Source organism: Asterias rubens, chromosome 6, assembly GCF_902459465.1.
Source record: "Asterias rubens chromosome 6, eAstRub1.3, whole genome shotgun sequence".
Classification (NCBI taxonomy): Eukaryota; Metazoa; Echinodermata; class Asteroidea; order Forcipulatida; family Asteriidae; genus Asterias; species Asterias rubens.
In genome coordinates, this window is record NC_047067.1 from 7,273,072 (window position 1) to 7,291,443 (window position 18,372).

The window sequence follows — 18,372 nt, forward strand, 5'->3', positions numbered from 1 at the left end:
TAATAATATCAGAAGTTTATTTTCTTTCTTGAAGTGGTCTTGCATAGTGTTGTTTGTCAAAAGAGGCTTTACACTCAAGTTTATGGAAGCAAGGGGGGTGGGGCACTCCAAACAAAATGTTTATCATTGTAGGCCTAAGTCCTACCTGACAAAAAAGAATAAAACTGTGACACAATGATTATTAAGGAGTATGCTAAAATGATTGCATTTCCACCTTTAAGTATAACCCCTTAAAGGCAGTGGACACTATTTGTAATTACTCAAAATAATTATTAGCATAAAACCTTACTTGGTAACAAGTAATGGGTAGAGGTTGATGGTATAAAACATTGTGAGAAACGGCTCTCTCTGAAGTGGAGTAGTTTTCGAGAAAGAAGTAATTTTCCACGAATTTGATGTCGAGACCTCAAGTTTAGTATTTGAGGTCTCGAAATCAAGGATCTGAAAGTACACAACTTCGTGTGACAAGAGTGTTTTTTTTCTTTCATAGTTATCTCGCAACTCCGACGACCAATCAAGCTCAAATTTTCACAGGTTTGTTATTTTATGCATATGTTGAGATACAGCAAGTGAGAAGACTGGTCCTTGACATTTACCAATAGTGTCCACTGGCTTTAAGTTGGGAACATTATCCTCAGCTGACTTGCATCTTTACAATACACATTTATGTACAGTTGGCTGCTTTACAAAACCCGTACAATTCAAAGGTTGGAATGGTTGGTAAACTCAAACAGCAAATATATTACAAGAGAGTTAGGAGGGTTTGATATGGAAATTTAGCATCTTTTTCGACACTATCATATGAAAAAATAGAGGTGATGTTGTGAAACTTACCAATGCCAAAACAACTTCAAGTTGAACGTGTAGGTAATACACCAGAAACTTGAAGTGTTGACCTCTGACCATAAACTTCTCTGGCCAAACCCTTTTCCTCTTCGTTAAATTTTCACCAACATGTATTCATTTATAAAACACTACCTACACTACTTACAGTTCTTGTGATAAAAAAAGAGTAACGTAGAAATGATTTAAAAAAAGTAACAAACAGAAGAATTTAAAGGTTGAATTCATTCTTAAGTTTCTCGGTGTCGACAGCCGTGTTGTTGCGAGGTACAGTATGGTTGTTCCTCACTTTGGCGTCAGAGCTCTTCGTCTTTTCTTTGACTTCCTTCTTTTCCTTGACTTCCGTCTTTGCTTCCTCCTTGAAGATGGTCTCAATGATAGGTTCATAGACCCAATAAGGTGCGTCTGTTCCCCAGATGAAATCCAGATGATCATACTGAGGGATGTAGTTGTTCTCTTGGAGGTTTTGCAGCTTTGGGATCAGCATCTTGACGTCCTCTGGGTCTGCCAGCCAATCTTTTCCGCCCCAGTACAGAGAGACTGGGGTTGTGATGTGTTCAGGGTAGTACAAGGGTGGGGTAGTCTGGGTATACAGAAAGAGAACATCTATGGTTATGTACAAACTCCTTGGCATTGATATTCTGAGAAACTGAATTGTTTTAATAAGCTATCGCCCAACTCACAAGGCAAGACGGCCACTTCAAGGCGAGGGCTACACGTTACTGATATGGGCTTTCGGCCCGGGTCAACTGTCACCTTGGGCACATTGCCACCTACTCCTGGGGCTGAACACAGGGTAACTCCCCTTCAACAGTTTGTAAGGATGTAGGCGAGGGTATCATGTACTAGGAGGCTAGGTGGTAGAGCAGAATGAACTTCTTTTTCAACTGTTTACGAAGCAATTATGATTAAGTGCCTTGCTCAAGGGCACAAGTGTCATGACTGGGATTCGAACACACAATCTGCTGTCAGCAAAACCAGAGCTTGGGTCTGGTAAATTAGACCGCTCGGGTCTTTCTTAGGATGGTGTTTTTTAAACTGTAAAATTAAGAAACTAAATGTGTAACTGGTTGACGAAGTGGTATCTTTTTCACCTTCCACCTCTTGGGAACCGGTTCAAATCACGCTGGGGGCACTACGTAGATTGGGTTTTCAGTGCCTACCTGACTGCATGGATTTTCCTTGGAATAATTTTCTGCGTTTTTTTCCCCCTAAAACTGAAACTTCCTTCCTTGTCTTTTCCAATGGGGTTCTTGGATAGTATAGTGGATTAATGTTCTTGGCTTCACAACCAGACTGAATGAAATAAAATTATTCTAACCTGGTTGTATCGTGCCATATTCTCTTCTTTAGATCCGCGGTCATATTTCTGGAATTCTCCTGAAGATACCATCTTTACAATGGAAAGAAAAATGGAAATAGAGTAAATTGTTGCGTTAACTATCAAGTAAAAACAAGAAAGTTTTTCGTCATTACAAGTACTTTGCGGAAGATTTTGGCACATTATGAGGCTATTGAGGTACTGTATGTGGGAGCAAAGAGGTGTAGTAAAGGAAATTACACAATGTACTTTGCTCTAGATTTCTATAAAAACACCATGGGAAAAAAGGGGTGAAGATTTTAGACAATTTTGTGCACATTTATACAAGATCAAGAAATGTTTTGATAAATTCAGGATAAGTGAAATTTCAAAACAGTTTTGTTGTGAAAAGATGAGTAGGCCTATCTAGTGTCACAAGTTTATTTTGAGATTTCCTCTTTTCTTCTAGCTGGAATTTATATTGAACTTTTATCCATCTTGTAATTGTAAAACAGTTGTTATACCACTCTTTAAATTGTGACTTACCTGAGCAAAATGAATCATATCTTGTGTGGAGGTGCCGGCTGGGGAGTGTGACAAATACACTGGTAGTCTGGTCTGTAGTAAGGTATACACATTGGAATGATTACACAGTGAAAGTAAGGACCCCAATGGAAATAAGTCTAAGTTATTGGCTTTTTTGGGCTATCCTTGGATAATTTTCTGCAGTATTTCTATCTTGTTTTTTTGTCTTTTCTCCTGTTGTTAAGTTCATGTTTGTTTTTGAGTATGTTCTTGCTGTATTTTTATCCGAATAAATTCAATCAATCAATCAATCAAAAGTGCCCAATGCTTAACAGGTTTCTGCTTCACAGAAATTTGCTGGATACCAGTCACAATTCTTAAACGTGGTATAAAATAGATTAGCTGGTAACCTTATTCTGGTAAACTTGGCTTGTTTTGTGTTGCTAAGTTCTATGAAAATGGACCCAGATGAGTCAAAATAAAAGTGTATTTTTGCAAAAAGTCAAAGACTTCTTGGTTCAAAGCATTTTCATCTGTGGATTTATTGTAGAAATTGCTTATTAGACATACTGTTGCATAAAAGCTGTAATAGTTGGTATGTGTAGCAAATCTGAACAGTTTGTCACGGGTCTAGTACATATTGCGATTGATGATCATGCCTGTAATCACCTGGAGGCATGGCCGCCGTTGCCCCTGGTCTTGGCCTTTGTGCCTCTTCAAAGTTGTCCCTTATGGCTTATGACTTATGATTTTACAATAGAAATGCCCTTTGCCTTTGAAACAGAGTTTTGTTTTGTTCTATAAACCATAAAACCCTGTTTTTTAAACATTTTTAGACCATGAGAAAAAAACACTATAAATCTATTTTTAGGTTAGTTAACTCTTGTACAATCACAGCTCAGCCTTGAGGGTTTACTATTCTGACCAGCACAGCACCATATTGTTCATCAAGTTTCCTTTGACATTAACACTATGATAAAATTCCTTCAAGGAAAAGCCATGAAGTAATCACACATTTATGAAAATGGCTTCCAGGCCTGGGTTCCAGACCAGAACCTTCCAGCTGTTACAATTATGATGTAACAGAGGTTTACATTAGGCCCAGTGTACAGACCCTGTGAATCACACCGTAGACTATTTCTTTCTCTCTTTTTTGGCAACTGCAATACTTCTTTCAAAGAAGGTTTGTAGGCTCAAAGAGTTTACAAAAAAAACATTTTATAGAAAAACATTCTGAGAAATCACATTATGTGTCCAAAGCAAATCTGTCCCCCGGTGATCCTATCTCACCAAGTGGGAGGTTAACATGGGCTAAAGTGCAGGAGGTTGATTCAAAAGAGGGCACTATCAGAAGAAGTTTGTACATAGTTCACCATATAATCATAATAATAATAAATAAACAGTGTTTATATAGCGCTTTTCACACCCGGAGGGCGTCTCAAAGTGCTTCCAACATTATTACCCCTGGTCACTGGGCCTTAATTCATTCCTTAAACCATCTCAGCTCCCTGGTTGGGAGTATGGGCCTGTGCAACATTAATATGCGCTACTCTGCTAAATCAATAAGAGACGAAAATGGGGGGGGGGGCAGAATCTCCTGCCACACCTACTTACCTCGTTGAGATTTGACTTATCAAATCCACACAATACAAATAGGATGTTTTCACACCAAGCATCGGCAGAGGTAGAGCAGATGTCAGCGGCTAGCCATTCTGTTACTTTGCTGGACGGCATGAAGTCTTTCACTCCAAGAAGATTCAACACAAACTGTCAGATTAGAAACAAAAATACATAAATATTCGAGCAAGCCTTAAATGTAATTGTTTGTGCACTTACCCTGCCCTTTCTACCCCCGTGAAATTTCACTGAACAAATTTCTAACATTTAAAGAAACAAATTAGCGTACATGTTTTATCGTATAAAGGCCAGAAACATCAAATTAAAAAAAAAACACTTACCTCTTGTCAAACAAGTTAAAAAGTGGAAAATTTCAGATTTTTTCAGATTAAAAGATCCTACTATGTACTGAATATGAACCGAAGGCTCTAATTACCTTTTCCAAATTATAGTAGGAAAAAAACAAAATTAAATTCTCAATAAAATGAATAAATTGAGTAGCACTAGGTCATTTTAAAAAGAATGATAAACCAACCTTGATTTCTGAAGTATAGGGAGATAGATATCTCAATGGGCTTGTCATGTGACCAACAGTGGTGACAGGTCCGAGGGCAAAGAACATCTTGATCTGAAATAGAATGAGTAATGACAATTTAGTTTCAATTCAAGACAATGTAAATGATGGATGTTTATCAACAAACAGAACAACTTATTAAGTTTCACTTTCTTACTTTCTTGTCTGAAAGCACAGTGATTATAAGTTTAATAGAAGAATGAATCCTCTTGAGAAATGTTTTCATCTGAAATATCGTTGATAAAATACCATCTAAAGACTCAAACATCAGCAGCACTTTTCAGTGCCACAATCAAAATAAGCCATACACTACTCTCTAAATGTAAAAGAGTGAAAAACACCACTCTTTAAATTTCGAGTTGTCCCTCATTTGGCTCCACTCCGGGACAGAGTGAAAAATCACTCAAAAAAGATGCAAACTTCAATCTAAAAGAGTGGAAGACCACTCGGAAAAGAGTTGTACCTCATGGCTCTTCAAAGAGTGCCGTTCCACTCCTTTGCATTTAGAGAGTAGATTCTATGCTTGCTTGGGCCATGTTCCATAAGGTAATGTTACCTGACCGGAAACCAGTTTCAGGCAATCTCACAAAAGAAAACAATGAAATTTGAATTTTCACAGATTTTTGGAACGGATGGGAGGATAAAGTCTCTTGTTCTTTCATTTGGCATTTTTACATGCAGTGCAGTTTGTTTTCCCAAGTTATCTTGATAATAAGAAAGAGCTTGACTTTTGCTTTTTCAGCTGGATATAATAGAGATACCTTCTCTGACAATTCTTTGTTCGTTGAGAGTTCAGCGAATGCCATTGCAGATCCTTGAGAGTGTCCGACATAGTAGAGCTGCTCCTGGCCACTCACTGCCAGAGCGTGATCAACCATGGCTGGTAAGTCAAATGCTGCCATCTCATCCCAGCTGTTAATGAAGAAAAAGAAAAGAACCAGTAATAACTAAAAAAAGTCATTGGTGACTGAAACTAGGATTTAACTTTGAGGAGGTATGTTGAAATGGTGGCGATTCCACTTTTTAGAAAACCCAATGGTTTAGTTTGCACAACACTATTACTAAAAACAGTGTCCTTTGCACTATGCACTAGAGATAGAGAGTTAAATGAAAGAGCAGATTTCTAGACATTTAAAAAGCAAACTTGCTGATTTTGTTCACATGGTTGACTTCAAAAAGTTTAAATTCAGAAAAAAGTCCCTGAAGAACAGAATTCAGGAATAAGTTAAAGTGTGTAACTCTGGCTCATTTGCAGTTTAAAAAGCAATGTACTTAAACCCAATATACAAAAAATGTTAAATTTTGCACAAGACTTTTTTTCAAGTGATGTATTTTATACAAGGAACCTGAGCCACAGTGAAAAGTGATCATCGCAAAAAGAGGTATTGGGCAACTACTAATAATAGTTTTAACTTTCTCATTTTCTTAAGAAGAACGTTACCTTTGCATCAAACGATTATTCTCACACAAACTTTTTTAAGCACAAAATTTATTTATTTATCTATTTTTTTGTCCAAAATCAACAGCAGACAAACCATCACTTACAGCAAAGAGTAAATAAAAAAGCATTTGAAAATATACATACATAAATGTTTAAAAAATAAAAGAGGGGGAAACAAGATGATGATTTTTATGGGTGTTTTAACAAACCTGAAATCCCAAAATTCTTCAGATTCTGGACTGAGATGAGTATGCTTCAAGGAGTAGATATTGCCTCTGACATTCCCCAACCATACATCGAACCCAGCATCAGCAAGAATGAAAGCAAAGCTCTGATTGGCGAGATTCGTCAGCCAGTTTGTCGACGAGCAGAGCAGTCCGTGCTGGAGGAAGACGACAGGTCGCTTCCTGGCGGGTTGTGTGCCGTTTGTCTGGTTGGACGGCGGGATGGGGGTTTCATCACGTCCGTGGGGGATTCGCTGAAGACCGAGGATGAATCCGTCGTCTGTGGTGACGGCGTGTTCTTCACACGGATACCCTTTACTGGTGATCAACTCAGTCTGTAAGTCAAATATAATATGATTTTGGGGTGGAGTGAAGACAAATTTACTAGAGCAGGATTTGAACCAACAACCTACAGATTAATGTGCTGGCACTCTACCAACTGAGATTTCTAGCCCTATGTTGACAGTCTCTCTGTTTTGTCAATCTTTGTCCGGCCAGGGATGCCAGTCAGAAGCCATACAACCAATAAATGCAAATGTGACTATTCAATTCTTTTCTCACACCACCTGTTATTATAAGGCAATACTGTATTTAGTCCATAGCCTGTGTTGTCCCTAAGCTTAATTAAGCCTTGGTACCCCTTCAAAACAATTTTTGCTATTCCCGAGCAAGACAAGAGGTAGAATAAAGAAGTGTGTTATGGGTCAGTAGCCTGTGCATAGTTGGTAAATATGGTTTTGGAAAATAAAAGATTTATATTCTCTTGGCAATTCTTTGAGGCAATTCATTTCAAAAAGTGAATAACTTTTCTTTGTTTACAATTTAGTTATGGTAAAAGGTAAGGTGACTTTAGATTTTCTGAAAATACAGCAGTGCTGGGAAAATACAAAAACAAAATAAAAGCAATTTGTTCATTATGAATACAACTTCCAAAAAGTAACATCAAATATGTTAACCTGGTTTTAAAATACCTAAAAGTTCCATCTGGCATGGCATAAGGGTGCTACAAACAATACAAAAACAAACAAACAAACAAACAAACAAACAAACAAACAAACAAACAACCAAACAAAAACAAACAAACAAACAAACAAACACAAACAAACAAACAAACAAACAAACAAACAAACAAAAAGATAAACAAACAAAAAGACTAACAAACAAACAAGTAAATAAACACCCCAACAAACAACCACCAAGAAGCCTTTTTCTACAGCTTTCCTTTCTCTATGCTCTCTCACATACAAGTCACAAGTCACATGCTTGACTTGAGTGACACCGAGTGACACAACTGTAATCTTATAGAAACAGTCCTTCCAGAGCAGCTACTTTACCTAAAATAACAAGGTTTAAATTCTGCAAATGAAATACAAATTGAACTGAATTCCCAACTGTGGGAAATGGGATTTCACACTGCACGTTTTTCTGATTAGTGGGCTAATGCAGTTAAGGGTCCTCAACTTGGGGTGGGGTATAAACCCAGGCCTAAACTTTGTTTGCAAAAAGATTGACCTTGATACACTTTAGGGTCTTTCTGACACTCCATGGGAAAGTTTACAGTTTGTGTCATAATGTCAACACAAAGTTGTAAAAGTAACAGCTGAGCATGTTTTTGAGATGTGCCCCCTTCAAAACAAAAGTTTATAAAAATCAGATGATTCAATCCCATGCAATAATATCACATTCAATTATTTTTCCCATTGAGATGTGTACAAATTATGTCTGCAGGAAGTCCAGGCTCTGTTGGTTCTGTTGTTCTTTAATATGAGCTTGTGATGCCACATGTGTGACATGGTTTACATATGGTGGAATTCTTGGCCTGTTGCCCATTATTTTGTTTAACTTGTCCTGGCGATGAGTGAGTGAATTGACTACCTCTTTAGTCTTTAACAAAATCTGTTCTTAAAAAAAGGTTTATGTGCATTCTACATCTGGACGATATATTGTGCTACACAGTGTTTTTTCTTTCATTTAAATTCTTTTGCAACTTTGATAACCAATTGAGTTCAAATTTTCATAGATTTGTTATTGTATGCATATGTTGGGATACACCAGGTGAGAATACTGGTCTTTTGAAATTTGCCTTTAAAGCCATTGGACCCTTTCGGTACAGAAAAAAAAAAAAAAGTTCACAGATTTACAATAATTTACAGGGTTTACAGAAGGTAATGGTGAAAGACTTCTCTTGAAATATTATTCCATGAAATGCTTTACTTTTTGAGAAAACATAAAAACAATTATCAATTGTTGATATCGAGAATTACGGATTTATTTTAAACACACGTCATGACACAGCGAAACCCGCGGAAACAAGAGTGGGTTTTCCCGTTATTTTCTCCCGACTCCAATGACCGATTGAGCCTAAATTTTCACAGGTTTGTTTTTTTATATATAAGTTGTGATACACGAAGTGTGGTACTTGGACAATACTGTTTACCGACAGTGTATAATGGCTTTAAGAAGATCAATACATCATTATAAACACAACATTTTGTAGGTTTTTTATTGTTTGAAGACTCATCAGGATGCCATTATTCCGAATTATCTTGGAATGTGGACCAGCCCATGCCTAGCCTGGCTACGTGACCCTTTAGGCTGTCAGATAGGGGTACAAAACCTGCCATCCAAATAGCTGAAACAGGTGTGTAGATGACTGCTTGAGGGTCACTGGGTCAGTGGATGGAAACAGGAGGGTAGAATTTTGATTCAACTGATGGAATCTTCATAAACTGTGGAAAGCTTCGTTCTAAACTAGTTGGTTTTGAATGGCACCCACTAGATAGATGATGATGATTCTTGGGTATAAAAGTTGCAAAAACTAATGTGGGGTGAGTAGGGTATTCTGGACGGACACTCAGAGGTAATTATTTTGAACAATTGGCTTGGTAAGAGTAGGTAAATATGGTACGTACTGTGACAGCTTTTGTTCAATATGAGCATTATTGTAGAGTTTTACAAACAAGATTTGCCCACACAATTTCCAGAAAACTTACTTACTTTAAAGTTGTTAGAGTTTGTACAAATCTAACACCCCCCCCCCCCTTCAACAATTCTTCAGCACTGCAGTTCTTCTAGTATCTCTAGGACACACATGGGGCCCCCTTAAATGCCTGACTGCAAAGTTTGTTATTCTTACCAAGAAGTTACTTGACCCCCTGCCTTGGGTATTTTTTCACATGGTACATAACCTAATTTAGTTCACTGTGTCAACTCAAAGACCCTAGAAGTACCAGCTTGTACTGCTGGGCAGAGTTTCCATGGAAAGCAGTTATAACCAGTCTTTGGAGGATTTTTTGGTGGCATGTCTGTGCTGTGAGTTTTACTGTAAGACATTCAAACTTTCAAATTTTGAGAAAACGGTATGAACGAATTTAGAAAACAACAGCAAATAATTTTCTATGCAGTGAGCTCTACCTCTGGAGGTGGCTCTGTCAATGATCGAAACTAGTAAATTGTAGCCAATTTATTTCCAATAGTATTGTGTTTTTTACTTGATCTGACCATGGAGGTAGAATTCTCCATGATCTGACTGAATTAACTGGGTTGTTATCAAGAAGGGCACATGTGCCTTTATCTGGAGAAGATCTTAATAAAGTTGGGATGTTTAGAAAAGTTAATGGGATTCCAAGGTTCACCCTGTAGCAAGTTGTGGACCATCTGTTGGAGCTGAAAAATGTCACCAGGCAACTCAACTCAAACCATCTCAAACTGTCACCAGGTGGACACATCATGGGAATATGGAAGGTTTTTTGGCTTAGGTCATCATAGTCCATGGTCATCTCAGTAACTTTCCCGTCGGATGGGTCTCATTATGGAACTTGGACCCACTTTGCATTATTTAAACCATAGTTCAAATGTTGAAACTATGTCATTGGGAAAACACTCCTGTCCTTTGTCAGTTGTTCTCTTACCCAAAATGAAGGCTTCAAAATGACAAATTTAAACCATGTGCTGCTTTTTTATAACTTTTATTTATTCCATTGTCCTGAACAAAATGCTTTCTCTATGGCTTGGAGTAAACTTTTGTTTTCAAATCTGTGCTTTTATCAGAATAAGCATAATCAAAATGGCATCCTTGACAAAACTGTTTATGACAATGTCCTACAGGTTGATTGACTGACAAATTCAGAGAAACTCAGATACTTCGATCTGATAAAAAAGTTGTTCATGAAAGCCTGCACCATAACTCCAAACTAAATTGATGGAGATCTATAAACACTGGTTCAAGCCTTCTTCTGGTTCAGGACCTGTTGACCTGAACTGAAGAAATGTTGTTTGCTTTGCTGAAGCTGGAAAGTGATCCAAACTTTCAGTTTTCACTCAAGCTGGAGAAAAATAAGGATTTTACTCTCAAAAAGGTCCTGTTAGCCTGTCAATTGAGAAAGCTGTTGTGAGTAGTAAGCAGGGAACAAAATGATGTAACAAAACATCGTATACAAGTAATACATACTTGTAAAGTTATTTTTTAAAGATGTACACTTGAAATATACTTTTTGTCATTCTCAACTTTTTCGGTTGAACTTCCTTCAGATCTGGGTCACATGATTTGTGTTTCTCTTCTTTACCTTGATCGTAGTTTAGTTTGAGTATTGTTTTTTGTAAAGTAGGTCATTGGTTTTATATATACATGTACACTACTTTTATGTAATTTGTGTATAAGCATCCCGTTTGTTATTATTAATGTTATACATTTAAAGTCTCCCTGCCCTACTGCGTCTGCAAGCAGTGTAGACCGGAAACATAATTATGTTAGTTAATAACTCCATTGACATACTAATACAAACACATACTAATTTAAGTAATTAACATAAAAATAAAATACATTTTAATATTTTGTCAATTTTTTTTTTGTCAAACTAACTCTTCAACATCTGGAAACGTTATTAGCTTTGCAAAACATAATGACATCAACATTCCCAAATGAGTTATTCACGTTCCCTCGCCCGCCGGCTGCAGCATGGTGGCAGTCGTGTAAATCTGACAATGGTGGGGCATCTTCTTACATGTTTAATTTTCTTACATGTTTCATGATATAATTTTTTCTTATTTCAACCCCCCCCCCCCCGCCCAAAAAAAAAAAAAAAACCCAAAAAACCAAAACGTTACATTTCACTAAAAAGGGTTTTACACAATAAGGACCAATCAAAAACGTAAAAAGATACAATTTCAATCGATCGAACTTTTTGTACTTTTTGTCTTTTGTTGCATACTGTTTGTGTTAAAAAAAAATAAAGTATAAAACTCAGTCCTCTGGAACTAAACGTTGCAATCTTGGTACACAGTAAATTACAATGAACAGTTCTGTTCAGTTCAGTTCTGTTCAGTTAGTTTGTTGGGTGAACTTGTTGAAGCTAAATAAATTGAAACAGACATTTCCTCGTTTAGTTTGTTAAATTATTTTTATAGATAGAGCATGAATAATTTAGGGAATCGTATTCTTTTTATGATCCTCCCGATCCCGACCCTTGAGACGATCGAATGTTACGACTAATCCAAACTCCTTATTTGTATTAAATTTAAATTAAGTTCATCAAACTCAAATCAAAGCTCGACACACCAGACTGACGGGGACCGGGGTACGATGCCTCGAACAGCATGAAGACGGTTGGCGATGGACAGTTGTGCAATAAAGAAGTTTCACTTTCAGGTATTGGTAAAAGTTAAACCATGGTGGTGGAAGGAAATAAATGATCTTACCGCGTTCATGTTGACTTCAGGATCAGTAACATCAGCAGGGCCATTCCAACTCCACAACCAATCAAACAATGCATCACCCTGGCAAGCAAGCCCCATCAACAAGAAAACTGTGAAGAATTGTTGAAACATTTTCAGAGGATACAGAACGTACGTCGCGGAGAGTGGTTTTTAGATCAAGATACTCTCTACTGGCTTCGCCCACCTACGAAAACGCTTGGCAACTGACGAGAGTGGATGCTCAGCTGTGGAGGCCGACAGGAGAGTGACTGGACTGGGTGTAGATTACAATCCCTATTTACACCTCTGCGATGGGGATGATCGTCTGCTATGATGCTGCAGCAGCGCGGGTGTGTGTGACAACACAGAGTCTAAAGCGCCAACTTCAAATAGTATTTCTTCAGAGGGAGAAATTCTGCAGAAATTTGCGTGTGTGTGTGTCGTGTGTGTCTTTGCATCAAGTAAATTTTACGTGGGCCGTGGCCATGTGCGCGATCGATCGAACGATGTGTCCGCGAATCACTGCACTCAGTGCGTGGTTTGTTTACAAGCATCAGAAACACGTGGCCGGCTGTAATTTGCATATAAGTTGTTATGCATGAATGCCTCACCGTGTACGGAGAATGGAGGTATGGACTGGGCGTGTACTTCAAATTTCGAAGCCGTTTTGTCTCCACATCTTATTATGCCGAAGTCACTGCAAAGTCATGACATAACTTATTGCTCGATGTTAATACTGACGATATAGGCTTTTGATAATGAGTTGATTTTTTCTTTTTTAAACGTGTCTTGCTTTATTTTTACAAGTCGGATTTGCACAAAGTAATATTTATATTAATGATGGACAATCAAATTGATCGAAGTGATCGATCGAAGTGATATTGCTAAATTCTTGTGACGCTTTTTCATACTTATCTGAAGAACTGGCACACTTTCGTTAGTTGTTATTTTGTTATTTTACCAATCCTTTTGTTGGCTTTGAAATGTAATCACTTTACCCCTAACGATGCTGAATACTTTGTTTGTTTTTAAAACAAATTGATTCTCTTGGTATCTTTGTGTTTGTGTAAAACATTTTACACAGAAAATGGAAGGTTGCTCCTGAATTAAATATTTGATTGGCACAGCTGAGCGTCCCCCTCCCTTTCCTCCGGTTAATTTACGTACATGACAACCAATCTGCAAAATGTCATCAGCTTGGCACTTTGAAAATCATGGTTTTACAACTTTTATGATTTTTGTTTTTATATCGTGCATGCTTTAAATTTATGACGATTGTTTATGTTGTTATTTGGCTAATAGAAATGAGCACCAAATTTGGGCATGTCTATGCAATTTTTAGACGGAAAGTTTTCTATGAGAGGGAAGTTTTCGGGTGAAAATTGCAATTATAAATCAGTTTTTTTCGGCTGACCAGTTGATTTCCTCATAGGCATATATATACAAAATGGTACTGCCATGGGAAATTGAAAAACACGTCCTTACGCGCCCCTCTTTCGACAAACTGCATCGGTGTGAAGCATTTTCTTTTCAAAAATGAAGATTCAAGTGAGTAAGTCCCTATAAGGGCAGAAGTCGAATATGAACTTGACGGTAAAGTGAAGTTGCAAGTATTTGACCATAGCATTTTGTAGTATTGACCAGCGAACTGCGCACGAGGTTCTGACTTGAAAAATGGGCTGCCTATAACGGCAGCAGGAGGCTTGTAAGTGAAACGTGTTTTTTTTTCGTCTAGTAGATCGAGCAAGAAGTTGTTTAATATTATGACAAATTGTATATCTTAGGTTTATATAGTCACAATCCGCCGGATTACAGGCAACATATAGTTGTCGGCATAAGTAAACATTATACCTTTGATTCCATTTGCTCATTAAACAAAACATGGGTCCGTCTGTACCACGCATATGGGGAAAATATACCTTTTCCCCACTGTTTTTCTTCAGATAATCCTGAATAACGTACATGTAATTGATAATTAAAACAAAACATTTTTCTCTGTGTTTTTTTTTGTCCGCATTATCCGCTCTATACAACAGCAAACATGGCCCCCCAAAAAACGTTCATTATTTTTGCAAAATCTCACCAATCATGAATAAAAAATAATAATAATAACAATAAGCGTCTTAAATACAAAAAATCTCAAAACTCGTACAGTATTTTTTACATAGTTTAAACATAAAGCTAAAAAGAGATAAGCAAAATACAGCAAGATTAAATTGTACAATAAACACGACAAAAATACATACGAGACAATTATATCACACCACAGAAAGGCAATGATTCAAAGATAATTTCTTTTAAAAAGAAATGATTTGAGATGAGTTTTAAAGTTGATGATAGTCCTCAAATGAATGGTAATTGATTCCAAAGATTTGGAGCATACCCGATCCCCACAAGACTCAGCTATATGCTTATGGTCAACATAAGGAATAATTAAGTTTACCACCAACACAACTTCTAGTTCGAATATGAGAAACGTAAATTGAAACTAATTCTGAAAGATAGCGTGGGGTGGATTTACCTTGATGAATAGGTTTTAACACAGAGGATTTTTTACTCAACACGCCGCACTTTGACTGGAAGCCAGTGTAAATCAAAAATAGCTGGTGTAATATCTGACCGGCGATCAAACCGTTTCCTAATAACAAGAAAACGTTATGTTTTTTTAATTTATCGATTGTCTCTTTTTGTAATGTTAATTTGTTCAAGATTTCCATTGAAGTTGGTTTGGTCATATTGAGAGAAAAATACCTCAACAAACAATGCAAGTTGTTTCACAACAAAGCATCGCAACGTTACATCAGAAAAATTAACAAAAGCAACGAATAATCATTTATTATTAAATATACATACATAAAATTCGGCACAGTAGAACATTTTCAACTCAAAGAACTTGTCAATATAGGCAAATCATCTGACAAACCATTACAAAAAGAAAGTTTTACCATTGTTCAGTTTAAACTCTAGGCGCGCCATACGTAATTTGAATATGCAGGGCGCAGCCATGTTTGTTAGACAGGCTCTGCGTATTAGCAATTGTAGCACCCCCTAATAGCGCCATTGCTATTTTCGGCATGTTCATTATGCCCTTTTTGTTACGGCTTTCTTGGACCGCTTTTCCTTCACACAGTTGAACTCTACGTGGGCTATTTTCCATCACCAAGTGTCTTCTGAATTCGAAATTGACCGGCTCGTCGGAGAGCGGAGGGACTGTCCTTTGATGCCCGAGGCAAATTTCTAAGGGAATCTGCCAAAAAAGGGACAAAATCGCGGGTTGAAAGTGGCCTATGTCAACGGTTTCTCGACACTAGGGAGGGCCTTTCAACGTGCACAAGAAGTGGATTTTTTTGTCAATGAACGGAGCTCCTGTGACCAAGATTGGTGCTGGAAATTTAAACTGATGCGCCACTTGGCATACAGGAAATTCATTAACAGATGACCTAACAGAACTCATTCACGAAAAGGTGCCGAAAGGGAGAGAGTACATGGGGCAAAATCATGGCTAAATTCCTGGACAAAGATCCGTACATCTACGAACAAGAACGTTATGCGTTTACCAACCAGCTCCGTCAGTTTCACGCAACGAAAGGGTAAATCAAAAAAATAATGTCTACTCCGACTTCAATCTGTTTTCTTTCTCTTTCATTAGTTGGGCTCCCAACTTTTTCAATGCCATTGTTCTCTCAAGTTCACTCCTCTTCCATGTGTGTTCCTTTTCTTCTTTTGTTTGTGCAGGACACCATTCTTTCGTTTGCCGACAATTGCTGGAAAGACGTTGGATTTATATCTGCTGTATAGCAAAGTCATTGCTTGGGGAGGTTTAGCGAAGGTAAGGATATTTTTAACATTCGGAATTCCCAAACCCTACGTTCCCCACTTTCGGATTTTGCGCCGAACTTTGCTTGAATTGAGGATAATTTCCATGACTGTGGGTTTCTACAGATGTGCGCGGAGATTGCCAGATGAATGATGTACCGTGATAGGAGTGATTAATCTGCTAAATTGGGGGATGTTTTGGCGGGTGTTCGTTATGAAAAATACTGTTTCGGGCTGGATTTCGTTTTCGGATAAAAGGTGCAATTACACGACATGCTATCATGTCGGGCGTGTGTGTGTGTGTCTATCGGTTTTCTTTCAATCATGTTTTTGTCTTCACCGAAAACACATGAAAACAGTGGGGATTCCTTGATTGGTGTTGGTAATGTTTGTGTACAAATGTAAAGTGAATGCACTGCTTGTTGGAATAGGAAGGATTTGTGTGTAGGGAGGGAATGCATGGATGGGAAAGGGATGGGTGTTCAGTAGTGTTTAGGTTGGCATCATCATGACATGTGATTTCATGTTGGAATGCTTTGTCTCTGTTAAGTTGAAACTTTTTTAGGGATTTTCTCTATGCATTTTTGATGGTAGTGTTATTTCAAAAATCTTAGCCCAACTATTTGTTTAATTAGCAGCGACTTGTTTACTCAAATCTTTGTTTTCTTTAAAAAGCGGTTGCTATTCCACACGGTTTACTTGAACCTGATATGTCTACGTACCAGTCGTGTACTCCAAAAACTTAGATCTTGGGAAAGATGTCGGGCTGCTGCTTGTATTTCACTCATCATGACCAAAAATAATATCTTAATTTGCCCAGATTTTAACTTTCTGTTGTAATTGCTTTTTCACTTTTGTTGAGTGTGGTCATAAATGAATAAAAGTGTGCAGTCAAATTCAACATGTTTCCTAAACATTTCTGGTACAAATTTATTGGTGTAATGCTTGCAGATTACATGTTTTTGGTTCCATAAACCCTTGTTTATACTTCAACTGAAAGCGAATGCAAAGCGGTTTTGATGACACAAACAATGAATGCATTGTTGTCCAAATTGTGGTGCAAGAAGATTTACTTCACTTTCGCAATTCTCATAAAGTATGAACCAGGCTTTAGGAAAAAGTTGATGAATGAAGAGGTTGAGTGTGGTCATACTAACCATAACAGAGAAACCTTACAAAAGTTATTGTTATTTTAAGCTGTTTCTTTTCAATTTTTTACTATGACAGATTATTTTCAAAGAAGCAATATATTTCTTTTGTCATCCATATTATGGGTCGTCTAAATGTGGCCAAAAACCGAAAGTAACAAATTATTTATCATGGGACTGGAATTCCACGGAGGCCATGGCCTCTGATTTCTTGGTCTTGGCCTTGGCTGTGGTGCCCCTTCAAATGTTTCACGATTTTATACTTCAATAACATTTTCCAATAGAATTAGTGACCTCTCAAAGATGAAATTCCAGGCGAAGTTGTTATCATGACTCAACTATACATTTATTATTAGCACTGTTACACCTACATGTAACTGTTAAACTAAATTTGTTATTTGTAACATTTATTTTAAATTTTATTATTGTTATTATTTTGTTTAGGTAGGTTCAGGATTACCTTTTAATACCAGTTAGCTTAAAATAAGGCAAGCAGCCGATTTCACGAAATGCTATGGATTAATCCTGTCCCGAGTTAGGAGTAAGACAAGTACTTAGGATGGGTTCAATGCGTCCTAACATCTATGGCTACGGAACTTACTAACTCGTCCTAAATCTTAAGATTAATCCTAAGTTGGTCTCTGTAATATTATTACAAATTAGGATACATAGGTTGCAGGCCTGTATGCTTTGTTTTTGAAAGGGCAAGGGCACCAAGGCATTTTCTCCTTGTTAAAGGGCATCCTATGAGGAATTTGTTAATTTCTACTGGAGCATTTCAAGGGCACCAAAGCAACGACCAGGGGCAACGGAGGCAATCGCCTCCATTGCCTCCGTGAAGTATCAGGCCTGCGGTTGTGGTATTGATAATTGTAAACTATTGGCTAAAACCTAAGAGTTAACAACTTTTCCATTGTGAAGCGATTTCTCTCATGCCATTTGAATTTGATGTCGGTTCACTTTAATAATGCAAGCTCACTGAATCTAGGTACATATTGGTGTACACGTGTCTTCAAGTCATGGTCTTAAGTGATCATACCAACTCTGTTATGAACTAGCTAATTCTATTTTATGTTCTCAAATAACATGAGTTTTTGTATGGAGACAAATCTCATTTGACTTTTTATGCCTTGATCCTTTTTTATTTTGTGACACATTGCTATTGAATATAACATAATTCAATACCTTTC

General features: G+C 37.4%; 2 protein-coding genes across 2 annotated transcripts in view; one reads left to right on the plus strand and one right to left on the minus strand.

Annotated features, from left to right (window-relative positions):
• Positions 1 to 543: 543 nt before the first annotated feature.
• Positions 544 to 12,687, minus strand: LOC117291939 (gastric triacylglycerol lipase-like). Its single transcript, XM_033773958.1, has 8 exons — positions 12,222 to 12,687; positions 6,510 to 6,859; positions 5,621 to 5,771; positions 4,821 to 4,913; positions 4,283 to 4,435; positions 2,690 to 2,761; positions 2,165 to 2,236; positions 544 to 1,426 (listed from the first exon to the last, which is right to left on the minus strand). The coding sequence occupies exons 1-8, from the start codon at positions 12,348 to 12,350 to the stop codon at positions 1,055 to 1,057; spliced, it is 1,392 nt and encodes a 463-aa protein (XP_033629849.1). The 5' UTR covers positions 12,351 to 12,687; the 3' UTR covers positions 544 to 1,054.
• Positions 12,688 to 15,325: 2,638 nt separating this feature from the next.
• Positions 15,326 to 18,372, plus strand: part of LOC117291248 (AT-rich interactive domain-containing protein 2-like) — a 38,215-nt gene continuing 35,168 nt past the window's right edge. The window contains exons 1-2 of the mRNA XM_033772868.1: positions 15,326 to 15,808; positions 15,954 to 16,047. Of these exons, the coding sequence (XP_033628759.1) occupies positions 15,717 to 15,808; positions 15,954 to 16,047 (186 nt within the window). The 5' untranslated portion in view covers positions 15,326 to 15,716. The remainder of the gene's footprint in view (positions 15,809 to 15,953; positions 16,048 to 18,372) is intronic.

What these genes read in the sequence shown, in the direction of transcription:
- LOC117291939 (XM_033773958.1), bottom strand. Translation starts at nt 12,350, where the DNA reads ATGTTTCAACAATTCTTCACAGTTTTCTTGTTGATGGGGCTTGCTTGC. An exon ending in ACAAAGAATTGTCAGAGAAG is followed by an intron (nt 4,914 to 5,620) that starts GTATCTCTATTA and finishes ATTCTATTTCAG; the next exon opens with ATCAAGATGTTCTTTGCCCT. An exon ending in ATATGATTCATTTTGCTCAG is followed by an intron (nt 2,237 to 2,689) that starts GTAAGTCACAAT and finishes TCCATTGTAAAG; the next exon opens with ATGGTATCTTCAGGAGAATT.